At 40.7% G+C, this 23,125-nt stretch overlaps 1 protein-coding gene across 1 annotated transcript in view; it reads right to left on the bottom strand.

The window, feature by feature from the left end:
- The window catches only part of ppm1lb (protein phosphatase, Mg2+/Mn2+ dependent, 1Lb), a 50,037-nt gene that overhangs the window by 4,027 nt on the left and 22,885 nt on the right, over nucleotides 1-23,125 (bottom strand). Inside the window, exons 2-3 of the mRNA XM_008298514.1 lie at nucleotides 10,891-11,107; nucleotides 693-854 (exon numbers count right to left, since the gene is read on the bottom strand). Coding sequence (XP_008296736.1) covers nucleotides 693-854; nucleotides 10,891-11,107 — 379 coding nt within the window. The remainder of the gene's footprint in view (nucleotides 1-692; nucleotides 855-10,890; nucleotides 11,108-23,125) is intronic.

The raw sequence follows: 23,125 nt of genomic DNA, 5'->3' as shown, positions 1-23,125 counted from the left end.
ATGTTCTTGAGTATCTGTTACAAGGATGTGTCACAGAGAGAGGACAAACACTGCGGCAACACAATAACACTACCCCATGAGAGAGGACTGTTTACTAGTATAACAATGGCTCCTGTGCATCAGAATCTGTGATTGAAGCATCAGGTGTCCTGCTCGCTGAAGGTCATTAAAAACTGTTGGAAAATCTCAGCATCTGGACTATCACAACTGCAAGCATGTTTTATGAGTAAATAAAGAGCAACATGCAGATGAAATTTGTAAGATGTTTTTCAGTACCAATCTAGTCCATTAGATGGAGATGGTGGGCTATCTTAACAGTGACCACACAAACTGACTAATCTGGCAATCTGCCATCAAACTCCTCAGCACGGAGAGTATGCAGATAGGGTTGGAGGGAGAATTATGCCTGCAAATACACCTTAAATACTGTGCACTGTCTGGCTGCATTTGATAACATGCTGCTTTAGAAGCAGATTGTGCTATCAGTCAGTAGGTTTTGATGTCAGCGAGAGACACAAGATGTGGGGGAAAAAACAGGATAATGGTTCTCAGCTTTGATCATAAAAAGACTTATTTTACGCTTTCATGACAACAATCTGAGTTCTGATGTTCCCTCAAGTTTTAACTGAAGTCTTGCTCTGTAAAAAAAAAAAAAAAAAATGGATTGGTCTGGACTGCAGTGGTTTCCTTACCAGCCTTCTTGATCCTCTTGCGTTCTTTCAGCTGGTAAGGTTTGTGGTCATGTGATAGAGGAATGGCGTTGCCGTCTTTATCACACAGAACTCCGCGAGAGTCTCCGACATTCGCCACCGTCAACTCCTTATCAGACAGCAGAGCCACCAGACATGTAGTACCTGAAACAGAGGGAGGAGAGAGAGGAACAGGAGGTAAGATGGAGAAGGAGGTAGATGAGAATCATGTTGACTGCAGAGGAATGGCATGGCAGTCTGCAGTTGTTGAGACGTTTTTCTTAAAACATCAAATGTCAGCCTCATGGTGGCGTTAATGGAAATGTCAGGGAATCGCCAGAGTCCTCCGGATACATCCTCGGGGGATCCTAAATGTCTGTACACATTTTCACGGCAATCCATCAAATAGTTCTTGAGATATTTCAGCCTGTACCAAAGTGGAAGAGCCACTGACAAGCTGACGCTGACATTCATGGAGCCTCGGTGCGAATGTCGCTTTAAAATAAATAAATAAATAAATACTATAACGCTATAAAACATTCCATAAAAATGATATCAGAAAGTCACAGTAATCTAAGGAGAAAAAAAAAACATTTTACAACACAGTCTCATTAAAAACACACTACTCCTCCAACACACACTTCCGTCCTGCATAAAGCGAAACACATGAAAAACCATGTGCAAACAACACACACACACACACAAAAGCTCTTTGAAGTAACTTCTCTTCCTTGTAGCACTCTCCAAAACACTTTTATTTCTTCTTCTCCTTCCTCTCTTTGTTTAGCTTCCCAGTCAGGCAGAACTGAGTATGGCCTAGGAATCTGAGGCCTATTGTACGAGATCCAAAGTCCTGTAGAGAAAGAACAGATCTGCCTGTTTGGCCATCTGCTCACACAGAGTACGGACAAAACTGGAAAGAGAAAGAGAGAGGGGGGAACAGAGGCGAGGCAAAAAAAAAAAAAAAAAAGAGGAGAAAATATGGGGGTGCTACTGGCTTGGACCACCCGGACAGAGAGCGAGAGAGGTGGTATACAGAAGAAAAACAGGAAAATGGGACACAGGGTTGAGTCACACCCAGGATTTTAGAGTGAAAACTGCCCCAGGAGGTAGAGGAAAGACTAAAACAAAGTAGGTTTAAATGCCACCGTAAGAATGTGGACGACCTACTAACTTTTCCCTTTCAAGTTTCGCGTCTCTGTGAGACTGCTTCACAGTTTATGTCTCAGGTGAACAAAATAAATCCACCTCCCACATGAAGGTTCCTTCCACTCAGTTCACAGTTACTCTACCCCAGACCTGATGTAGTCAGTATGTGAGGAATGAAATAGGAAAAAGAGGAAACACAGGCTGCAGTGGATGCAGATGAAATGAAAAGTGAGAGTACAGGAGGGGAGGAGAGCTGGAATAAGCGCAAAGATTTAAGTAAAGAAAGAGAAGATGGATTAGTTCTCAGCAGGACGATGATTTTATTATTCCCAATTATAGCTTTTGGTGAGGAAAAAAAGTGATAAATTAGGCGAGAGAAGGAGGAAGACAGTAACTATGACAAAGAACGCCAGCTGGAAGCGAGGCTGAGATGAATGAAGGGAATATTGACGCCGCTTAATTGTGAATGACTTACTCAATCTTTTACACAGTTTGTGAGAAATCTATTTCTATTAGTTTCATCATTGCATGCATCCCTAATCCGGCTCCTCGTGCCTATAGCTGCCGCTGCACCGTGCCATGCTGTCCAGCTAATTATCCTTATCTAGTTCCCATGGTGACAGAGATAATGGACTGAGGTGCATTACTAGCACACCCTTCTCCAATTAGCCCAGCCATGCCAAGCATACATTCAGCAATCCCTATTAAAATGGCACCGTGGCCCACATGCACCCTGTGCTCATGTTAATTATTGGCTTAGCTTGGCCAGGCACACTTTCAACACTCCAATAAGATTAACATCTCAGCCCCAGTTGGTCTCCCACTCCAATTTGTATCATTGTACTAATTCACTCTCTCGGAGTTAGCAAACTCTGACAGACTATGTTTGTGCTCTCGAAACATCTGGAGAGTGTAAGTGTCCACACAGCAGCAGGATACATCCCCTGGATTTATGTTCCTAACCAAGCTGCTTGGCATTTAGGTGAAAAATGTGAGGTCAGGACTGCCACCGCCCTGCTCACCCCAGCTCATTGTCTCCTTCAAAGCCTTTCTGAAAAACACTACTTGCCCATTATTCCACCCACAGTCAGTTTTTTTTTTCCCCTCTGAGAGCTGCCATCCTGATTTACCTGCCCTCCTTGGACCTGCACTGTTAACATTTATAGCAAAGCTATTTTTAGCATGTGCATTCATTTTGAGCTGCTTAAAGTTTGTGCAACACTTCATTTGCATATTATGTCACTATGAAGCTTTAGACAATGTCTGCTTTTTGTAATGTAGTTTTTTTTATTCTAGTTATTCCTTTCCATTATAAATACTTACTGTAGCTTCCTCAGGGGAGCCTTAGTGTTTTTAAAGCCATGTGCAAGACTTTGCTTTGGCTTGTGTGAAGATTTTAGCAACCCTGTTATCTATCTGCTTACATTCCTTTAATAATTTATCTGAGGCAAAATAAAAATAAAAAACGATTGATTTGAAAGGACTGCGATTTAAGCATCTCTTCTTATATGAAAGATCATTATGACAATTAATGAATTCCATCTTGTGGATCAGTAGGTGGTTTAAAAGAGTACTAACTCAACATTGCACTCCTATAACACTGTAGGACAGGCCGCACAGGTGCAATAGGGTAAAATCTGTTTTTGTGGTTGTTATAAACTTGGAGGTGTAAAGTAAAAACTATTAGGATATAAATACTTTTACTTTTGACATTCCTAAAGCCTCCCCACAACTAGATAGCCTCCCAGCTTTACAAGCCAGTATGAAGTTTACTCAGCTGCTACCTACCAGCTGAAGAACCAACAGTCGTTTAGCTCAGACTCGGTATAATCCTGCCCCCCTCATTACAGGATGCTTGGAAGTTGAGCCAATCCTAAAGAGCAGCTGCCTCACAGTCCACCAGGTTTTTGTTTATTTTTTCCTTAATTTTCTTGAGCTGCTTATACCAAATGTCTAAAATGTCTCAGTCACAACCAAAGCTCATCAAATGTTCTGCTGTGGACGGCAAAAGTAAACACAATAGCCTTCATGCACTGCTAGCATCAGAGAAACTAAAGCTCCAGTAGATTACTTTTATTTTCAATGCCAGTGTCACCACAACAACAGGGAAATCCTCTGTGGAAATTGTAAAGCTGAGGGACATTAAGAGAGGGCAAAAACTTTAAGACTGATTTAAAACCAATAAACAAGAATTGGGTGGGTTAGTATGTTTTCAGGATGTCAGACAGTATTTTAATACAGCCAAAATCCCATTTATTGACAAATGTGTCTGTTTCTGTAGTTAGACAATTTAATGCTCTGCACTGCTGAACTACTGATTTTACAACCAAAACGTTATCTAACAAACTCACCAAGTCAAAGACAACAACTGTGCTGTAAACTGGGCGATACTTTCAGAGAGAAAAGCTAGACCCGCGAGAAAGTCCTGCTCTCAGTCAGCTATTTTGTCAATCATAGTGAGTAGAGAGTCCATAGAGAGTCTGCTTCCCGAAGTGGGTATGGACAGCAGCTCAGCTACAATAAAAACTACAGACACTGAAACAGCCCATACAGAACTGTGTCAAAACCAGGGTTAAAACAATCATGATAAAAATGAACCATCGTTACACTACTTTGAGCTGGGGACATGTCAGACATATGATGAATTTGCTGAAAAAGAGCGACAACATGGGACCTTTAATGATTCAAAATCAATACAGCAGAACCAGAGATACTGTCATTTTTATTCCCTTGTTCTTTTTTTTTTTGTCAAACTCTGGTGCCTGTGCAAATTACAATGCAACTTGTTCACAGTTTGGTTCAAAATTTTGCCGTTAATGACAAATGTGGCCTCAGGCAAAGGTGAGGCAGGGCCCAAAGAGGTCTGCTAAGCTCACTTCTGTCTTTACATAGATGTAGTCATCTTTATGCCGTAGTCCCTGAGACCTGGAAGTTGGTGGAATGAGCCTTTAATATAATCAATCACCGTATTTCTTTCTGCTTTACACAACCAGCTGGGTGCAGAAAATAAAAAGCTCTGTGCCTCAAGGCTTTCCAGGCTTCAACAACTTTTTTTTGAAAAAGCATCAATTCAAACGTCAAAGACTTGAAACTTGAACTTTAAGATGATAGAGAATTCATCATAATGAAAAAACATCTTTATGTTTTTTTTGGTCTTGCACAGTCATGCAAGTCTCTTTGGTGAGCTCAGGGAACTGAGGCACTGGAAATATAAAAGTCAGTTGCTAAAAGCCACTGCAAAGATGAGCTGTGTTGGTATATAACCATCATCTCTCTGATGTCAGAGGTTGTCAAACATGTCTTTGTCGAATGGTAAGACAACATTATGTTCCTGCTCTAGGCTGCCCATTTCCCAGTGTACATTTGTCTTTATTCAACATTAATAAAAAATTAAAACGGCACAGCATTTAGTCTTTCTGTGCCTTCTTTTGTTTAACTAAACTTGATTCCAAAAAGCGTATTATGCTTCTGCAGCTACACACTTTTTTGTTGTCTATTTGTAGGTCTACAGTTTGCACAAGTCTTGCCAAAGGCCTGTAATAGTATCATTTGTGCAGCCATACTGTGAAGCAAGACTGAGAATACAATATGTTTTGATCAGATACACAAGAATCTGTGATCAACATGATCAAAGCACATTTTAATTGACAGCTACTAGCTATATAAAGCCTTGCACATTTTCAAATCTTTTACTTTACACCTACACATGCTTTATTTATGTGACAGCAGGGTACACCATCTGTCTGAAAACACCTCATTGAAACCTATTACACAGTGATGGGAGTGAAGTGAACCACAGAGCAACATGCAAAAGAAACACCAGCCCTCAGTTTCAATTAAAGCCTGAAAATATACAGCACAATACCATGCAAAAGTGAACAAAAAAAAAGTTTGATACCATTTCATCAACTTAATTGTGTGTAAGACGCTGGCACAAATTTCTGGTGGCACCACAGTTCCAATGGTGTCGTTTTCTGCTCCACAAACAAAGCCGACTACAGGATGAAATGAGCTGCTGCAAGCATGCTTGGGTTGCATAAACATTTAGTAATGGTGCGTTTTAAAGTAATCAGATCCAAACAACAGCTACCGGCTACAGTTAATGATATCCACTCGGACAGCAATCAGTAAACTTCTGGTACCAAACAATAATATAAACAGCACGCAAATGGTCTTATTTTCTGAATTAGAGAAAAAGCTTCAAACCTCACTTCTATTATTAGGGTTAGAAAAAGGTGCAATTTAGCCAATTGTGGGGAAAAAAATGTTTTCAAGGTGCTCTGCTGGTGACAAATTCTCCACCATTGAGTTCATCCACACCCTCCTCAGGTGTGGCTTTAAAGGGCGATGATCAGATATTGTGACCAGACACTCCGGTCACCAATGAGTATGAAAGTCCACCTTAAAATGCAACTTCATTCATGCTAAATTGTTTCATGATGTCCATTTTGGTGTGTTAAAACGACAATACTAAAAGAACAGATAGGATTTAATCAAATATTACATGCTTTCTTTATATTTTGGTGAGTATAAATAAAAAGAAGATGGTTTGTTTTGCCACATTACGATGAAAATCCCTCGGAACCTTCTCACAAACTGCAAAGAAACAGCCAGTCTAGCCACACTATTATCGAATAGTATGTTAAAGTTAAGGTCACTTTTTGATGTTGCTATAGTCTGGATTTCCGTAGGTGAATCAAAGGGATCTATTTAGATTTGGCCAGTACAATCAAACAACTCAGGCAAATTGAGTCATTTATGAATTGCTGTGACTTGTCACAACTGAAATACCAAACTTTGAAATGTGATACAGGGAGGGAACTCAGTGTGGAGCCACATATTTACTAGAAAAATAACAAATACACCAAACAACCTGGGCATAGACACTGGATCTCTGAGTGTACTGTGTCCTTTGGGTGGATTTAGCCTTGGACTGCGCTTGTGCCAGTGTATCACAAATACGGTCAGTCAGAGGATCTGAGGAGTTTGGAGGCTGGGTGAAGGCCTTTTTGGTCTTTGTTGTGCTCGCTAAGTCACTTCTTAGTACTTTTTGTGGTGCGGCAGGGCTCACTGTCCTGCTGGGTGAGACTGCTGTTGTTGGGGCGTGCAGTTGCCATGGGAGGGTGCGCTTGGTCAGCAACAAAGTTTAGGCAAGTGTCCGTGCCAAAGTAAACACCAAACGAGTGCCAAGACCCACTGTTTCCGAGCAGAACATCACATTATAACGATATGATCAGAGTTATTCACGTCACTTGTCAGTGGTTTTAATGTTGCGCTTGATCATTATTTACAGAGCATCACGCTAAAGTGGAAAACAGATTTGACACCACTTGATCTACATAACTGGGGCACTAAGATAAGTGCTGCGGTCAATATTTGAAGCCACCACTGTTCCAATGGTGGACTAAAGGAGGAATCACAGAAGAGTTTACACAAACTGCTGCAAACATACTTGGTTTGAACAAATATTTAGTTAAACAGGAATGGAATTTTTAGTGTTTTTTTAAAGTAATCAGACAACACCGGAGTTAAAAAGATGAAATGTAACTCACTGCACCAAAATAAAAACAAAAAAAGCAAAACAAAAATAAAAAAACCATACCAGTGAGGGCATTCTGCTAAATATAAGAGCAAGTAAATTCAATGGTAAGAAAAGTAAAAACTAAATGGCAAAAAAAAAAAAAAGGAGTTTCACTCTGAAGAGAATTAAATGAACACTAAAGAAAAGTGGCGACTTGAGAGCAGTTACACTGTGTCTTGGAGCTTCTAACAGGAAAAGAGGTGATATACTGTACAGAGATTAAATATCTTGCAATACAATATCAATAGTCTGGCACCAATAACAGAAACACTTCCTTCTGCTTCCCATCCTTTCTGCAGATATTTGATTTCTTAAAATGCTCTGCTTTCTGGCTGTTGGCCCTGTTGCTGGTTTGACATTGAAATGATGCCACGTGGGTTCATGTACTGTGTGAACATGTTCACTGTTAATTGGAAAACAAAGTCCTTTATAATGCAGCAACTAAACACAAAATACAGTATGTTTAATTCCTGCTTTGTAATTTTACAATCTTTAGGTATGTTTTGCTCTTCAAGATAGCTGCAGGTGCACAAAATATATCAGGTGCACACAACATTTTCTGCAAAATATTTCTGTACATATTTCCACGAACCTAATCTCATTATGTCCTAATCCTGACCCAAGCTAACCTTCAATTAATAAGACACAATCCTTTAGATGACACGGCCAATTGTCAGCCAACGTGTGCTAAGACATGTCGCACGGCTACATAAAGGTTAGCACAATCAGAATACCACACCGCATTAAGGAGACTGTTTCCATAATAGACTCTAAGCTCCTGGGCATTGCATCAAAGTCCCATCTCCCTTATCTTTCTTTCAAGCGCTTACGTTGGCTGATAAACAACAGAGGGATGAACGAACAGGGGGATAAATCTGATACGCTGTTGTCCTGGGGACAGGAAGCTGAATTGAGAGTGTGTGTCTCTATTCTCCCTCACTCTTCCTTCCCTGCCAGCTCAAGAAAGCAGGGAGGTGTGCACCCTAAACGAGGCGATTGTTGAAACAGATACCGGGACAAGAATGCAAACAATTACCTGATCAGCAGATCCCCCCCCTCCCGAGATGCTGACAAGAAAAGCCAGGACCAATACTGCAGCAAATTCAATACCTGAATGTCTAATGCTTGGACTAGACGACACAAGAGCTTTTTCTTTGGAATGGGGCTTGACGTGTTAAGCTTGGTGTCAGTATTTCCTGCTGTACTGTCCAAATAAAGGATGGTAGAAATATAGAGGTATACAAAAAAGATATGAACAGACGAGGAGAGACGAGGAGGGGAGGGTGTGTTCGAAGCTGATGTGCAACAGGTCAGGTAGCTTAAGAACAGAAGGAGGCAGAGGGATCAGGAGGGGAGATTTACTTGGTGGCCGTTTTGAGAGCAACATAGATCAGAAAGCTGATGCTTATCTGCAGCTGGGGAGGCAGGATAAGTTTAGAAGAGGATGAAGAAATTGAGAGCTGGTGAGTGTAACAAAAGGTAATGCAGCTGCAGGACATCAACCTTTTCTGAGAGGTAATGATCAGCTGTCGCCTGCAGATTTTAATTCTCCTCTGATCGTTAAGTTTAATGCATCATATGACCCATCACTCTCATGAGGCCTTCTCAATGGTTCTTTCATACCAGAGACTCCCTCGCGAACGTACATGCGAGTCACATGTCAGCTGTTGGTGTAGCTTTTTATTGAGGCTTCACAGAGTTCACACTTAGAATCTAATTGGAAGCTGCCGCACTCTTTCTAACTTTGTCTCAGTGCTTGAGGGAAATTCCTTCGTAATACAAATTGGGTTTGAGTTCTTTTTATAGTTTTGACCATTATTTCTGTTAGTTATGATGACAGTGAACCCACAAAAGTTACTTCTAAGATCTGCAAATGATGTCACATAATGATTTCCCCCCCCGCCCCCAAAAAACTTTTTATCTTCAACTTAGTTCCAAGACGCATTGTGTACTGGTTCGCTATTTAATAATGGTGGGTCAACCACAAGCTGTGAGGTTGGTCGGTAAACTGTCTTCATAATCATTTCACCCATTTGAATTTGAATAAATAATTTTAATATTTAACAATTTGGTAACAATTGCAACGGTCACATTTTCCTTCTTTTAGCTGGAGGTTTGAGTAAAATCTGCTTGATTGCCTAAACACTAGTTTTTCTCGTCCCGTTTTACTTCTTTTTAGTTGTTGTTGTGCTACAACATTTTTGCAATTAGCTTAATGAGTAGAACATTATTATCATCTCTAGGTAAAGCCAAAACTTTGAAGCTGGCTGTTTAAAACCAGAATTTCCCTTCAGGGATGACAGTGCAGTACACCTCCATCATCAGCTCCTCTGTAAACTAAACCTTTTTCACTGCAACTCCATTTCTCCTCTGTTTACTTACCCAACTGAGAGAGTTAGTTTAATCAGGCCACCGGAAGGAAAAGTGAACTTCCCACAGGAATGCCGAGTTCTTGAGGTTGCAGCACGTCTCTACTGTTAGTTCATGTAATCATCTTATAATCTATATTTCACCTCTCTCTCCTGCATGTTCAATAAGCCAATAATGGTGCGGTCTCTAGTGTTAACACATGTTCTTAGCATCCTAATTTCTCATGATATGAATCTTGCAGAAAGTCCTATATGCTTATGAATGGAGCCTGTGTGTCTGCATTGCACTGTATGACTCTACTGTGGGACATTTTGTTCTCCTCTTTCTCCTCTCCCCCAAGGTTGTTTTGGTGCATTCAGATCGCGCTTTGTCATCACCCTTTGTATCCAGGTTCTCATTCTTCTCACCCTTTGAATGTGCCGCTCTCCGTTTGTCCCTTTCTTGGCTCTCCTTACCCTTTGTCTCATCCCGTATCATTTATTGCTCTCCCTTCATTTTGCCTGTCACACTGGTCTCCCATTCCTCTCTACTGTATAGCTCTTACCAGCAAATGTCCTCTTTCCAGACATGCATCTGACCCTTCTCCTACCTCTTTCCATCCATCACTCTCTCTCCGTCTCTCTCTCCCATTTCCCCTCTCTCCCAACATCCCTCCAGAGATAATTACTACAAGCCTTGTGAAGATCAACTTGTATTTAAACAGCTGAATAAGCAAGGCCTTGGGCTGCTGACAGTCACTATTCAACCAGCGTCAAGTGAAACAGTGCGGTAGAAAATAATAGTTTGCGTTATAGAGGACATCTAAAAACAGCGCTGCAAACAGTCTGGTGCTTTCTCAATGTGTCTCTGGTAATGCTCAACGCTCGTGGCTTAAATCTGTCTTTATACCATTTAGTTTTGTGGCCACACATTCGTGTTGACATACTGTATGCATACATTTAGATAATTGCAAATTAATGAACCCATCTAGCATCTGGACAGACACAGCTAGTGCAGGAAATTGGAATTTGTGTAAAAACATACATGCATTTCTGCATTGATGCACTTCAATATATCACGTGTAACGTTACGTGTATGTGCTTTTTACCAACAAATACAAACCTGCTTCATTATAAGTGGCAGAGAGCTTGTCCAGCATTTCTCTGTCCAACGTCAGTATCTGCTGCTCCAGGATGGACGGATAGGAGAGGCTGACCCTTTCCTTTTTTTCGTCTTTCTCCTTGTCTTTTTCTCTGTCTCGCTCTTTCTCCCGTTCATAGGTCAGCAGCTGCTGGCGCAGAGCCTCTGGCAGGTGGGCCTTAGCAAAGTCAGCAGCAGCCTGATAATGGAGAGCAGAGGGAGAAAGAAGAAGAATTAGATGGCTGCAGATAAAAATCGGTTTGGTTAATAAAAAAAAAAAACAAACACTAGCAGAGGTGTAACACAATGTATTTGAACACATTAAAGATGTTTCTAAGTATGCTTGTAAAAACTGACCATCGTCAAACAGTGGCATTAATTACATGATGTTTATGTCACCATTTCTAAAAAGATGGAACATCTGAGGTGTGCTAAAAAAAAACCCTGAATTGATCAGACATTTTTGGGCACTGAAGTAAAACCACCATTGATTCCACTGCCTTCTAACATATATTTTCACTTTTTTTTGGACGTTTTTAATACAATTAATGTACAAAAAAAATGAGTGATTGAGAATGCAAGCGTTAAAACAAACATTTGACATTTTAGGAAATACATTCAATTCATATTCTTGTGGAAAGTTAGATAAGCACAGTGTTTGCTTAGCTTCAACACTGGAAGCAGAGGGCAAAGCTAGTCTGGCTCTTTGCAAAATTAAACAAAAATCTGCCAACCGGCACCTTTAAAGCTGACAAATTATATCATGTTATACCTTTTGTGTTAAATTCTCGCAAAACCCAGAATTTAGAAATGACATGTTGTGGTCCAATGAGATGACATGTGCTGGGATTATTCCTTGTCTGGGCCAATAACTCTGTGAAATATTACATCGCTTTGTAGGCTGCTAGCAGCAAGAGAGTAGAAAGGCTTATTTCCAAAAATGTCTTAAAACCTTTTCATTTATTTTTGACACAAAATATTGCAATGTAGCTCCAATCTACTTTTATGTAGCTATACACAGCCACACACTGTCTTTGGCAAGTAACATAAACAGAAGGCTACAGTAGCAGTAACCTGCTTGTCCTTTCTGCCTTGCTGAAGCAGATAAATCACAGATAAGCAGAGATAAAGAAAAAGAAAGTGCATCGCCAATCAAACAAGCTCACGCTGTGGGATAGAGCTGAGCTAGAGAAACTGTATCCTCACCTCTGCCTATTTTGCTCTACGGATAACACCAACTAACCCTGTTTTCACACATTCCCACTGCTGGTTCAGAGCAAATAATGCCTGCCTCCCCAGGCTTAGGACTCTAGGAAGAAAAGTCAGCCCAAGGTCATAAAGTACAAATGTCAGATAATATACTGCTGACATGCCACTGATCTGCATCATCCCAGATTCATAAAGCTCATATTTCATACATGGATTCCCCTGGCAGAAAGTCTGACACCTGCAACACAGCGAAAGCAGGGGATTGAAAAACACTAACTGTCCAGGTCACAGGAGTGAAAAAGTTTGCAATTTCCTGGTACTGAATATAATGATTTAAGGTCATATGACAGAAATCCACAGATGAACCCGATGTCTCAAGTGCTCATACACCATCCCCATTTAGCTCTGTCGTTCCTATCTATACCTCCCTCTCTTTCTGTCTCTCCATCTATATCTCATTCTGCTCTGGGAAATTGCTTTCAAGGACTCAGATAACCCTGCCTCCTCTGCTTTCCCTCTACACATGAAAACAATTCATCTACTCCTCTCTTGTTCTATCTTGTCCGCGTTGTTGAAGCTTTCCTCTGCAAGCTTTGTCAATCTTCCCCTATCTTCTCCAATGAAACCCAAACATTCTCAGTGTACATACACCCATTCGTGGGTGTATGAGTCCGTCTTTCTCTCATTTTCCATTTCCCACAGTCCCATGGTGATGTTCAATCCAAAATCACCAAAGATCTTTTCTTTATCCTTCTCTGATTGTCCTTTCTCTTGTCTGACAACAATCATTGCTTACATACTTTTGTCCTTCGGTTACCATGCAGCGAGCAGAAGTCACAGAGCAGGTTCAAAGGTCATAAATAGAAGAGGAAGTCTTTTGTCTTCTTGAGTTTTACTGTGCCAATTACCACCTGGTTTAATTGTGTGCCTTCCAGTCCTTAACAAAGCACTGGGGTCACAAAACCTTTATCCGGCAACATTCCTTCGAAGCATTTGACTGCACATGCACATGTATTTACCAGCCAGTGGGAAGGAGAAGCCAAGTCTTGGCCATCTGATCATCTAACCTGCTGGCTAACCAGCCTGGCACATCTAACACCAGCACAGAAGATGAAAGGAGGGAAGGGGCGGATGTGGGAGGGATAGCAGGGATGGATGGGGATGAAGACTGTGAGATAGAGGGATAAAGACTGGGATCAAGGATAGTAAAAAAACGAGGGAACAAAATGAAGGATAAGACCAGTGAACGGCATAAGAGCACAATGAAGGAATGCAGAATATATGGAATAAACACAGCTACCTGGAGGAAAGTTATCCAAGCTGAAATAGACAAAGAGGGGTCAATAACAAAAAGTCTCTCTTAGCAGTAAAGAAAGTAAGAAAGTGTTGAAACTAAAAGTGGACTGGACAGGTAATGTAGATGACTTTATATGGTCATGTGGAAAACGAAACAAAATTAAATGAACAAGCGTATAAAAGAGAGAGAAGTACTCTAATAATCCGCAGCATGAGAGGTTTATTTTTAAAATGTGCATATTCATGCTGGTGCACTTCTATATTTGTTGGTGTACCACCTGTTATATATAATGCAGGACGTAAACTGCACCACCTAGGGCAGGCTGATACACTTGAACAGTCAGTTTCAGTTGATATCAATAACGAATCATTACTTTTAAATGGCCTATTTTTAATAAAGACCACCGGAACAAAGGCTTAATTTAACTTTAAAAACCTTACTTTGAATTTAACCCCACAATTTAGCTTATTTATTAAGGTATACAGGTCATAATTTTAATGTCAGCACAACAATGAAAAACATTTAAAATGAACATTTAAATAAAAATAAATTAGAACATTATGAACAATACTCACACTGATATTTATTGATGTGTCTATCATCGGTGCATATCGCTATATTTTTATTGCCTCAGCTTAACACCACCTGTGTACTAAAATGTATGTCCTACCCAGTGTATCTTTATGTATTATAACTATATTGAAGTGTCACCAAAAAGTGACAACTGACAAGAAAGCTGAAGCATGCAGTCTACTGATTTTGATGCCTGGGAGTCAAATGTTTTAATATTCACTCATCTTTTACTTCCAGTGGGACATTCTTTTTTTCCAGCTAAATGTTACACAGTGCTCACTCCTTCGTAGGTAACTGACTGTGTTGAGGTTGGGCTAGAAGTTTGGAGGTTTCTCACTGAAAATAGCTCTTTGCTGAAGGTTAAAACGACATTTATGGGTGTCTGGTGACCCCATGGTTTCGGTGAATAAGATATAACTGCAACATCCAGCCACGAGACCTTTGCTGCATGTTCTACTCCTCTCTCTCGCCATCTCTGTCTCTCTGCCTTTTTCCCCATCTTCTTTGAGGCTGTCACCTGTCAAAATGAAGGCATACTGCCAAAACTGAAACGATGCTTAGAAAGCAGTAAGAAATCAGCCAAAATGTAAAGCTGCGGGCATTAAAACAATGCAGGGAGCTGAAAAAGGTCTGTAAAGCTGAGGGAAACTGCAGTATTGAGTGTTTGAATTATCTGTGAGTTTGTCTCTGCACATAATTTTAACTCATAAATACAAAAGTGCACAAAAGTTTAAAAAAAAGTTTTAGCCAGTAAAAGGAAAGATAGGATGCTTTCAAAAGTAATGCCCTGAATAACTAACTTAATATGACACTCAAATCAATATTTGGGGTGACTTTGCCTTTGAAACAGCACTAATTATACAACAAGAATGAATCTGGGACCAAACAGACAATCGTGTTGGGTGATAAACAAAACTCTTACCATCGAAAGCGCCTCTAGCTTTTGCACAGTACTCCAAGGAAATTGATTCACAGTCAAATTTAAAACATTGTAGCTGGTGCAAACAAGGTGGCAACCAAAATTAACTTTCATTATCAGTAATCTTACATCTCTCTTTTTAAAAAAAAATGTAATCTATTGATTGTTGAAGTATTCTAAAAAGTCTACCAATTGTTTTTATCCAACTGATTCTAAAACGATGAAGTGCTCCATTTGAATTGAAGCATTTTGAGAAAAATGTTTGCCATTTTCATTTGCTCAACTCACCGATTTATCAATCAACAGTTTCAGATTTTATTATAAAAAATATATATTGTTTGCGGGGGCACCGGGATCTTTCTGTGTGGAGTTTGCATGTTCTTCCCGTGCAGCGTGAGTTCTCTGCCTGTTCTCTGGCTTCCTCCCACACAGTCCAAAAACACGTTGAGGTTAGTTGGTGATTCTAAATTGTCCGTAGGTGTGAATGTGAGTGTGCTTGGTTGTCTGTCTCTAAGTGTAGCCCTGCGATAGACTGGTGACCTGTCCAGGGTGTCCCCTGCCTTCGCCCTAAGTCAGCTGGGATAGGCTCCAGCCCCCCGTGACCCTAGAGAGGATTAAGTGGTGTATAGATAATGGATGGAGATATATTGTTTGCATTGGAGAAAATTATTATTACGACTGAGTCGCCACACAGAAGATGTACCTCCTGAGCAATCAGTCATGGCGGTGCAGAGAATCACATTGCGCTCCCCTTCACACCAGACTTCACTTGCACCACACATGCATGCACAAAACTGTAAAGCAAGCACACACAAACACTCACGCAACCTCCTATCTCAACAGGACCACCTACACACTTTCTATCATCTACCCTGTTACCCAAACACTCCCTCCTGACTACTAACTGTGAGCCACTCAGATGCACAGTCCACCAGAAATAGTCGGGCCTTCTAAACATTACCATCCATCATATCGCGAGGCCAGCAGAAACGAGGAAAGTCATCCGAGTTTTCCTTTAGAATCACCCTGAGGGAGTTTCATAACTGAAGTAGAAAAATCTCTTTCTCTGACAGATCAAGCATGCAGATGGAGAGAAGAAGAAGAAAGGGGAACGGAGGGGGAGAGACTGGGGAGTGGTGTTAGAACCATTCATTAGCATCACTCAAGCACATCATTAAAGAAAAAGAGAGACTCCAGCTTAAAGACAGAGCCTAAGATAAGTGACAGAAAACCCATCAAAGCAATAGAATACAGAGAAAGCAGTGGATACCAAGAAGTCTGGGGACACAGTATTCACAATATTTCCCTTTGTTATTCTATTTTCCAATCTGCAAGATTTAAATTACAATAAAAAAAAAATAAAAAAAATCAATCACAGAGGAGACTTTGAGAGTGAGGCAATTTCCAAATCCAGTAGAGCAAGCAATGAAATGTTTGCGCACTTAATGCAATGGACAATGGAAAGGATATATATTTGTTTACCATAAATTAACAGCAAGAATAATATTGGAAGGGAGGAAAAAGGGCTGCTGCTGTGTTGGAACACATGTGTCCACTGAGGTGTAGCATGTTTCTCCTCAGGATGACATTGCAGAGCTCAGTATGTCCACAGGGCCTTGCAGAACATGGGCACGAAGCTCTGATTTCATTATCTCACACCTGAGCTTTGTATGTGTCAAGGCTTTGCCAAATACAGGTTGGAAGTGGGAGAGGGTGTGTGTGTGTGTTAGCTTGGTACAATGTTGTCACTGTCACATAAATAGATGCCCTCTCATTTGTACTTAAGGAGGAATGTGAACAGCATGGGGTTAAGTACACATGAACACTCAAGCACACACATACAGACAATCATCATTTGAAAAGTTGAGATATTTAAAGTCAGTTATTGAAACAGACATCACCCCAAGATCCATTTCATAGCTGCGTTGGAGCTCAGTCAAAGAAAATCTTTTAAGGTCTCCAAAAAATGCAAATTTGAACAATCATACTGCTGTGGAAAAATGTGAGGACAACTTTGTAAAACAGCTGAAAGCACCAGAACAGCTACCCTGTGGTAATAACGTTGTGTAACTGCCATTTCTAAGTCTATTTCTTTCTGCACTTTAAAACATTAACTTAACAGCTGAGGTGGTAAATTCAATTTCCACCTTGGAAATGGCTTGGCAAAACAAGAAAAACTAAAACAATCAAAACAACCATGAAAGTCAACTCAGTGGTTTTCTCCAGTAGTTTCAGCTGCATTGCATTTTCTCAATGGACCGACCTTGCTCATCATTCACATTTAGGATAATTCTAAAGTTATCTCAGGCAACTATGCTTGAAACCAATTTGTAGATCCATTTCACTTGTTTTACCAAAATGCTTGAGCAAACTCTATCTACTGCTGAATACCACGTGGTTGATGTAGAAAAAGCAGCTGGAGCGCAAAGATGTTTTCGGTCAAATTACTTAAAAAGTCTTGATGTTGGCTTGGAAAAACTGAACAAATTAGTAAGTAATAAAGAGAAAAACTATTTTAAATCCAAGTATTGTGACTCACTAACTCGCTTCCTGTGCAGTGTGAGCCTGAAGCCAGATTGGAAGTGTTTGTGTGGCCTTGAAAACACCCCCTTGTGCACAGTTTTACCCCGGCATCCCAAAACTATTTCACTCTTCTAGCCATTAAATCTCACCCAAAACCACAACAAACATTCTGAGCACAGATGGGCTCAGGGAGGGAGAGACGGAGTGATGGAGGTCTGGAGCAGGCGATGGTGCTGTGAACTTCAAATCTCCTTTAGAGACCGACAAAGCTCATACACATCTACATAAACACAACTTGAGCTCAAGAATGATTCAAAAATAAACCACTCAGAGCAACATTCATATTCAAATACCAGTCTCAGAGGGTATACGTAATGGCCAACAGTGTGCTGCATGGCTGACAGTGTAAAGAGGACAGAAATGGCTTCTGTAAAGTGAATGAGGATTTCAGAGGCAAAAGGCAGAGCCATAAAAGTGGATGAGGACTGGAAAGTTGAATAGAAGTCCATTAAAAGTGGCAGGAAATGCTTCAGTGCCTTCAGCCTTCACAGAGAGAAAGAGAGAGATCTACATGAAATACTGCCTCTTGGCTAAACACAGTCAGCCTCAGCTCTTTTCTCTCCGACTGTGAGAGAATGAGAAGTGTAAGACTGGTATGATAAGAACATCTGGTAGCCATGGTTACACCTGCCAAAGGCTCCGATTGGCCAAACATCTGTCCCACCTTACTGCAAGCCCCCTTAAAACTTGTAGCAATACACAAGGACCTGGTCCCGAGGACAACAGACTGCAGGTTGTTGGCTCGTTTCGCTTCCAATAAAGCAGATTTTACTGCAAAGGTGACCGTCCAGCAACTCCGAATCTACCACTCTAAACACACACACATACACACACTGACACATACACACTCAAGTCACACAAACAGAGACTGATCTTGCTCATAAAATGAAGGGAACTATTACAAAGGTGATTCGCATTCAGGAGGCGAACAGACTCGGAGTCATCAGTCTGCCTCGCCGCTCTCAACACACACATCTTGGAGTAAGATCTCACCGTGTGTCCTTCCTGTGACAGTCTAGGATCATTGGAGGAGGTAAAAACTCATATTAAATCTAAACAGTCTATTAGGAGGAGGCCGTCCGGTTGATCTATAGCTTCCTATAGCCCAACCTGGTAGTAAGAGGTAGCCCGACTGACTCAATAATAGACTGATGTTTAGTTTATCGAAAGGAAGCTCGGCATCATTTCCAAGACTCGGAGTTGCCAGGACATGATTCATATAACTGCTGAAGCATGCACAGATTGAAACTGCTTATGTTACTGCCCGAGCGATATAGGATATTAGCTGATGATACTGATATTGATATTTGAGAGTTTTAAAAAAAATCAGATATCAGCTGATATACTATTTTTTTTTTTCTAAAGTGCTGTGATCAACATATGTACCGAGTCTGACATTTGTTTATGTATGGCACTGGTATTTTCTTTTGTCTCACACACTCATTTTAAGTCTCAGTCAGCTGTTTTGATCCTTGCTGTCAATCCCAGATGCAGAGAGAGCTGTCTTCCTGAATGTGGCATGCACAGTAACAACACATCCGGACTATATGTTAACCAGCAGCCACTTCAGAGACATTTCAAAACTGCTGCTCTGCACCACAGTCATAGTAAAATGATCTTTGCAGTATTTTGTTGAGAAAAACTGAAAGAGACATTGTTGGGACATGAGAGACTTTCATGAATTTGCTTAAAAAGGTACACAATGTGAGACCTTTACACTTTGGAAATAAACTATACCTTTACATCTGAAAAGCAGCAACGCTCTGGTCCACTCACTAGCTCTCTCCCCAGATTTCAATTGCATCTCAAGGTCTTCAGTGGTACTTGCTTGCTTGCTTAGTTGTCATGGAAACAAAGTATTTATAAAATTTGGCATTCAACTAATTAAGTAACTGAGTAATTTCAAACATTAATTTTAGAATGGCTAGCAGTGTTATACTGAAAGCTTGTAGCCATTGTTTATTTACTCTCTATCACTGTCTTAGAATTTACACTGTCTTTATTATTTAACTTATTTTACCGTTTATGTTTGAACTGTCCTATTATAAGTTTGCCACCCATCTGTACAGCACTTGGAATTCCAGTGATATGTGCAAAATGTGCTCTACAGCTAAAGATAGTCTGACTGATTGACTGGCAACCGACTGGAATAAAAGCCAGTTAATCAACAGATCAGCAGATAAGAGAGGAAGCTGGTTTTTGAACCTTAGTTTTACTTTATCTTCTGCATCTCTCATCTCATTGTCTGCCACCTCCCCTCTGTCCATACACCACTCCACTGCTGTGCTGTAGCCCAATGACCTAGCTAGATAGGAAAAACGTGACAGACAATGGCTGCATTATTCAAGGACGATTCTTTCTCCAAATTACTTTGAACATGTCTTTCATATAGCTTAATTGTAACTTTTATTAGTTACCGGCTGACACAAAATCACAATGGCAAAATCAGTCAATAATATCTGACCAGTGCATGAGCTTTTATATGTGAGTAACATTGTTTTCCTCCCACATTCACCAGATAACAGCGGGAATGCTGCAGTCACTTGTACAGCAAACGAAAGAGATCACTGGAAATGTTAAGTCGATAAGTGCAGAGGCGCTGATGCTCACACATCTCCAGCACGGCAGTAAACAACAGCCAGACTTTCAGCCTGCTGCTTTCTTTAACATACATGCGACACAACATGCACTAAATATTGCACAAACACACAAGCAGCTGCCATAGTGTAAATGTGGCACAGATGAAATGTAATGCCAGCCGTTAAGCATTACAGCCCTGTAATTTCATGGGCAACAATCAAATGGATCTGCGTGCTAAGCGACGGTACTACAAAAGGCATAGCTTCATGCTACGTGCATTAGGTGCCAATACTCGTGCTTGTATGTGTCACAGAAAGATAGACAGAAACACTTATTACTTTTGGCCTGGGTGCTCCACACATCACATGCCTGTCTCACAGAGCGGAGGGGTAGCAATTAGAAGAACTCCAACTGGCATAAATCAGCACGGGCCATAAACACCACAGTGAGGGTGGGAGAGTGATGAAAGCAAAAAATGAAATGAGGAGGTGAGAGGAAGAGAGCAGAGGTGATAAAACCATTTTAGATGTGCGTTCAGGTGAGAAAAATGAACAGAAAGGGGGGGGAGGGGATGGAGAGAGAAGGAATGAGTATAGAGAATCACTTCTAGCTCAGATGTGCTTCCAAATTTCTTGGAGGTGTGGGACTGATTAAAAAACACACAAACACACTGGTTGTGCTTACCAACACTCGGGACCTAATTTATATGCTTTTGTCATATGGCTGCATTGCACAAAATAATGACTTTTTTGTGTGAGTTCTTTCATTCAACATTCAGCAGAAGCATATAACCAGAAGAGGCCATGACCGACCACGAATCGCATTGAAGCAATGTTTTATGAGCGGGGACAAAAGCAGACATTACTGGATGGGTAGCTCGTTTTCTAAAAGCAAAGAAAGATGTTTTCAGCAGCAATTCAGCCATGATTAGGGGTGTATACATATACTAAAATATGGCATTACTGTGAGAAAGAAACACTGTGAGTGCTGTGGCTACTTTTCTCATCCTCCACCTGCAGCAAGTCTATTATTATCAACAGCAAGCAACAACCGCACACAATCCCACGCTTTTACTACTGCTGCAAGAAAACAAAGGATAATTCTGAATAAATATTACACATTCCTTCTACATCACTAAGCAACAGCAGACTTCTCACGGGTCTCTTCTTCCAGGTCTGTTTAGGAAACTACACTCTGATCATATTAGCTGAATAGAGGGAGCTGCAGAAATAAATGGAGCAATGTCACCAAGTTGCAGGGTCAACATTTCTGCTGCACAGATGAATCTCTGTCTTTAAGGCAGGCAAAATGCCTTATTGATTGCTTAGTGCAAGCTGAGGCATTATATGCCAAGAATGATAGTCCTATCTATCTTATTAATGGGACTGCATCAGGACATAGGTCTTATTATGTGATGTGATGCTAGTTTATTGATCACTGCAGAGCTGAAATTATTAGTGAATTAATTAATTAGTTGACAGAAAACAAGTAGGTAGCTGCTTAGACCATCACCTAAATGTCATGTTTCAATCCAAATCGATACACTTCGCAGATCTATAACATGGTACATAACTGATCAATGGACTATACGGAAAGCTGGACACACTTCCATCAGTCTCTGAGGTTAAAAGCGACTAAATGTTGTAGATGTGGGGAGATTAAAGCTTTTTCAAAGATCTCTCACGATTCTTTAAAGTATAGTACATTCAGTATTTTTGTGATACTACTGGACAAAAGAAGCAAAGATTGAAATGGTTTGCACTTCTATAGCGCTTTTATCTAAAGCGCTTTATAATGCGTTTCTTATTCACCCATTCACACACACATTCATAGACCAATGGTGACAGAGCTGCCATGCAAGGTGCTGCCTGCCATTGGGAGGAGCTTCGGGTTCAGTGTCTTGCCCAAGGACTCTTCGACTGTGGAAGGGCAGGGGATCGAACCACCAACCTTGCGATTGGAGGACAACCCGCTCTACCATCTGAGCCCCAGCCGCCCCTTTTGAGCAGATCAATCCACAAAATTATTAGCAGATTAACCCTCTGAACCCTAAAACCCACCAGCGGGATTGATATTAATCAAAGCCATGAACTGTAAAAACAGAGAGTATCATCAGATTTTTTTTAAAATTATTCATCTACAACATGGCTATCTGCAGATCAAAGCTTAAAATGATGGCATTTCATTGAAGTCACTGTATTCTATAGGTTTCATTTTAAAAAATTGCCAGGAAGAAACAGTTCGCTCCAGCCACAATCTTAAAAAAAACAAAACAAAAAAAACCAAAACATAAAAACTCTATGCTCCTCAGAGCAACTGTTAATCCATTAGTGACTTAGTAGTGATTACCAGTCATATGACAAAACTTCTGAGACTTTTCAGCTGAACTGGCCTGAACTTGAGGTGTATGGAATTCATCCATCCATCCATTATCTATACACCGCTTAATCCTCACTAGGGTCGCGCGGGGGCTGGAGTCTATCCCAGCCGACTTAGGGTGAAGGCAGGGGACACCCTGGACAGGTCGCCAGTCTATCGCAGGGCTACACTTAGAGACAGACAAACAAGCACACTCACATTCACACCTACGGATAATTTAGAATCACCAATTAACCTCAACATGTTTTTGGACCTTGCAGGAGGAAGCCGGAGAACCCGGAGAGAACCCACACTGCACGAGGTGAACATGCAAACAAAAAAGGGAGCTTGTTTGGTGTGCGGATTGTTCTTCTTTTCTTTTCACATTTTTGACATTTTGTGATCCAGCACCCAACCCAGTGGGCCTCAGGGATGTGCGTGTCTTTCCTTTATCAGACTTTTGTGAACATGCAAACTCCACACAGAAAGATCCTGGGTGTCCTCAATACGACGCAAACCAGCGACCTTCTTGCATTGCTGCGAGGCAACAGTGCTAACCACCGATCCACCTTGCAGCCCTAGTCTAAACTTGAGTTAGGAAAATAATGTCCAGATTAATTCCTGATTTCAAATAAACTTCTTAAATATGATGTTTTAGGACAAAAAAAGCAATTTAAAGATACTGTGTTAAGGGAAAA

The sequence above is a fragment of the Stegastes partitus genome, unplaced genomic scaffold (genome assembly GCF_000690725.1).
Source record: "Stegastes partitus isolate 25-593 unplaced genomic scaffold, Stegastes_partitus-1.0.2 Scaffold1323, whole genome shotgun sequence".
Classification (NCBI taxonomy): Eukaryota; Metazoa; Chordata; class Actinopteri; family Pomacentridae; genus Stegastes; species Stegastes partitus.
Note: the sequence above shows the minus strand (reverse complement) of the source record. Positions and strands in the feature narration are given on the sequence as shown.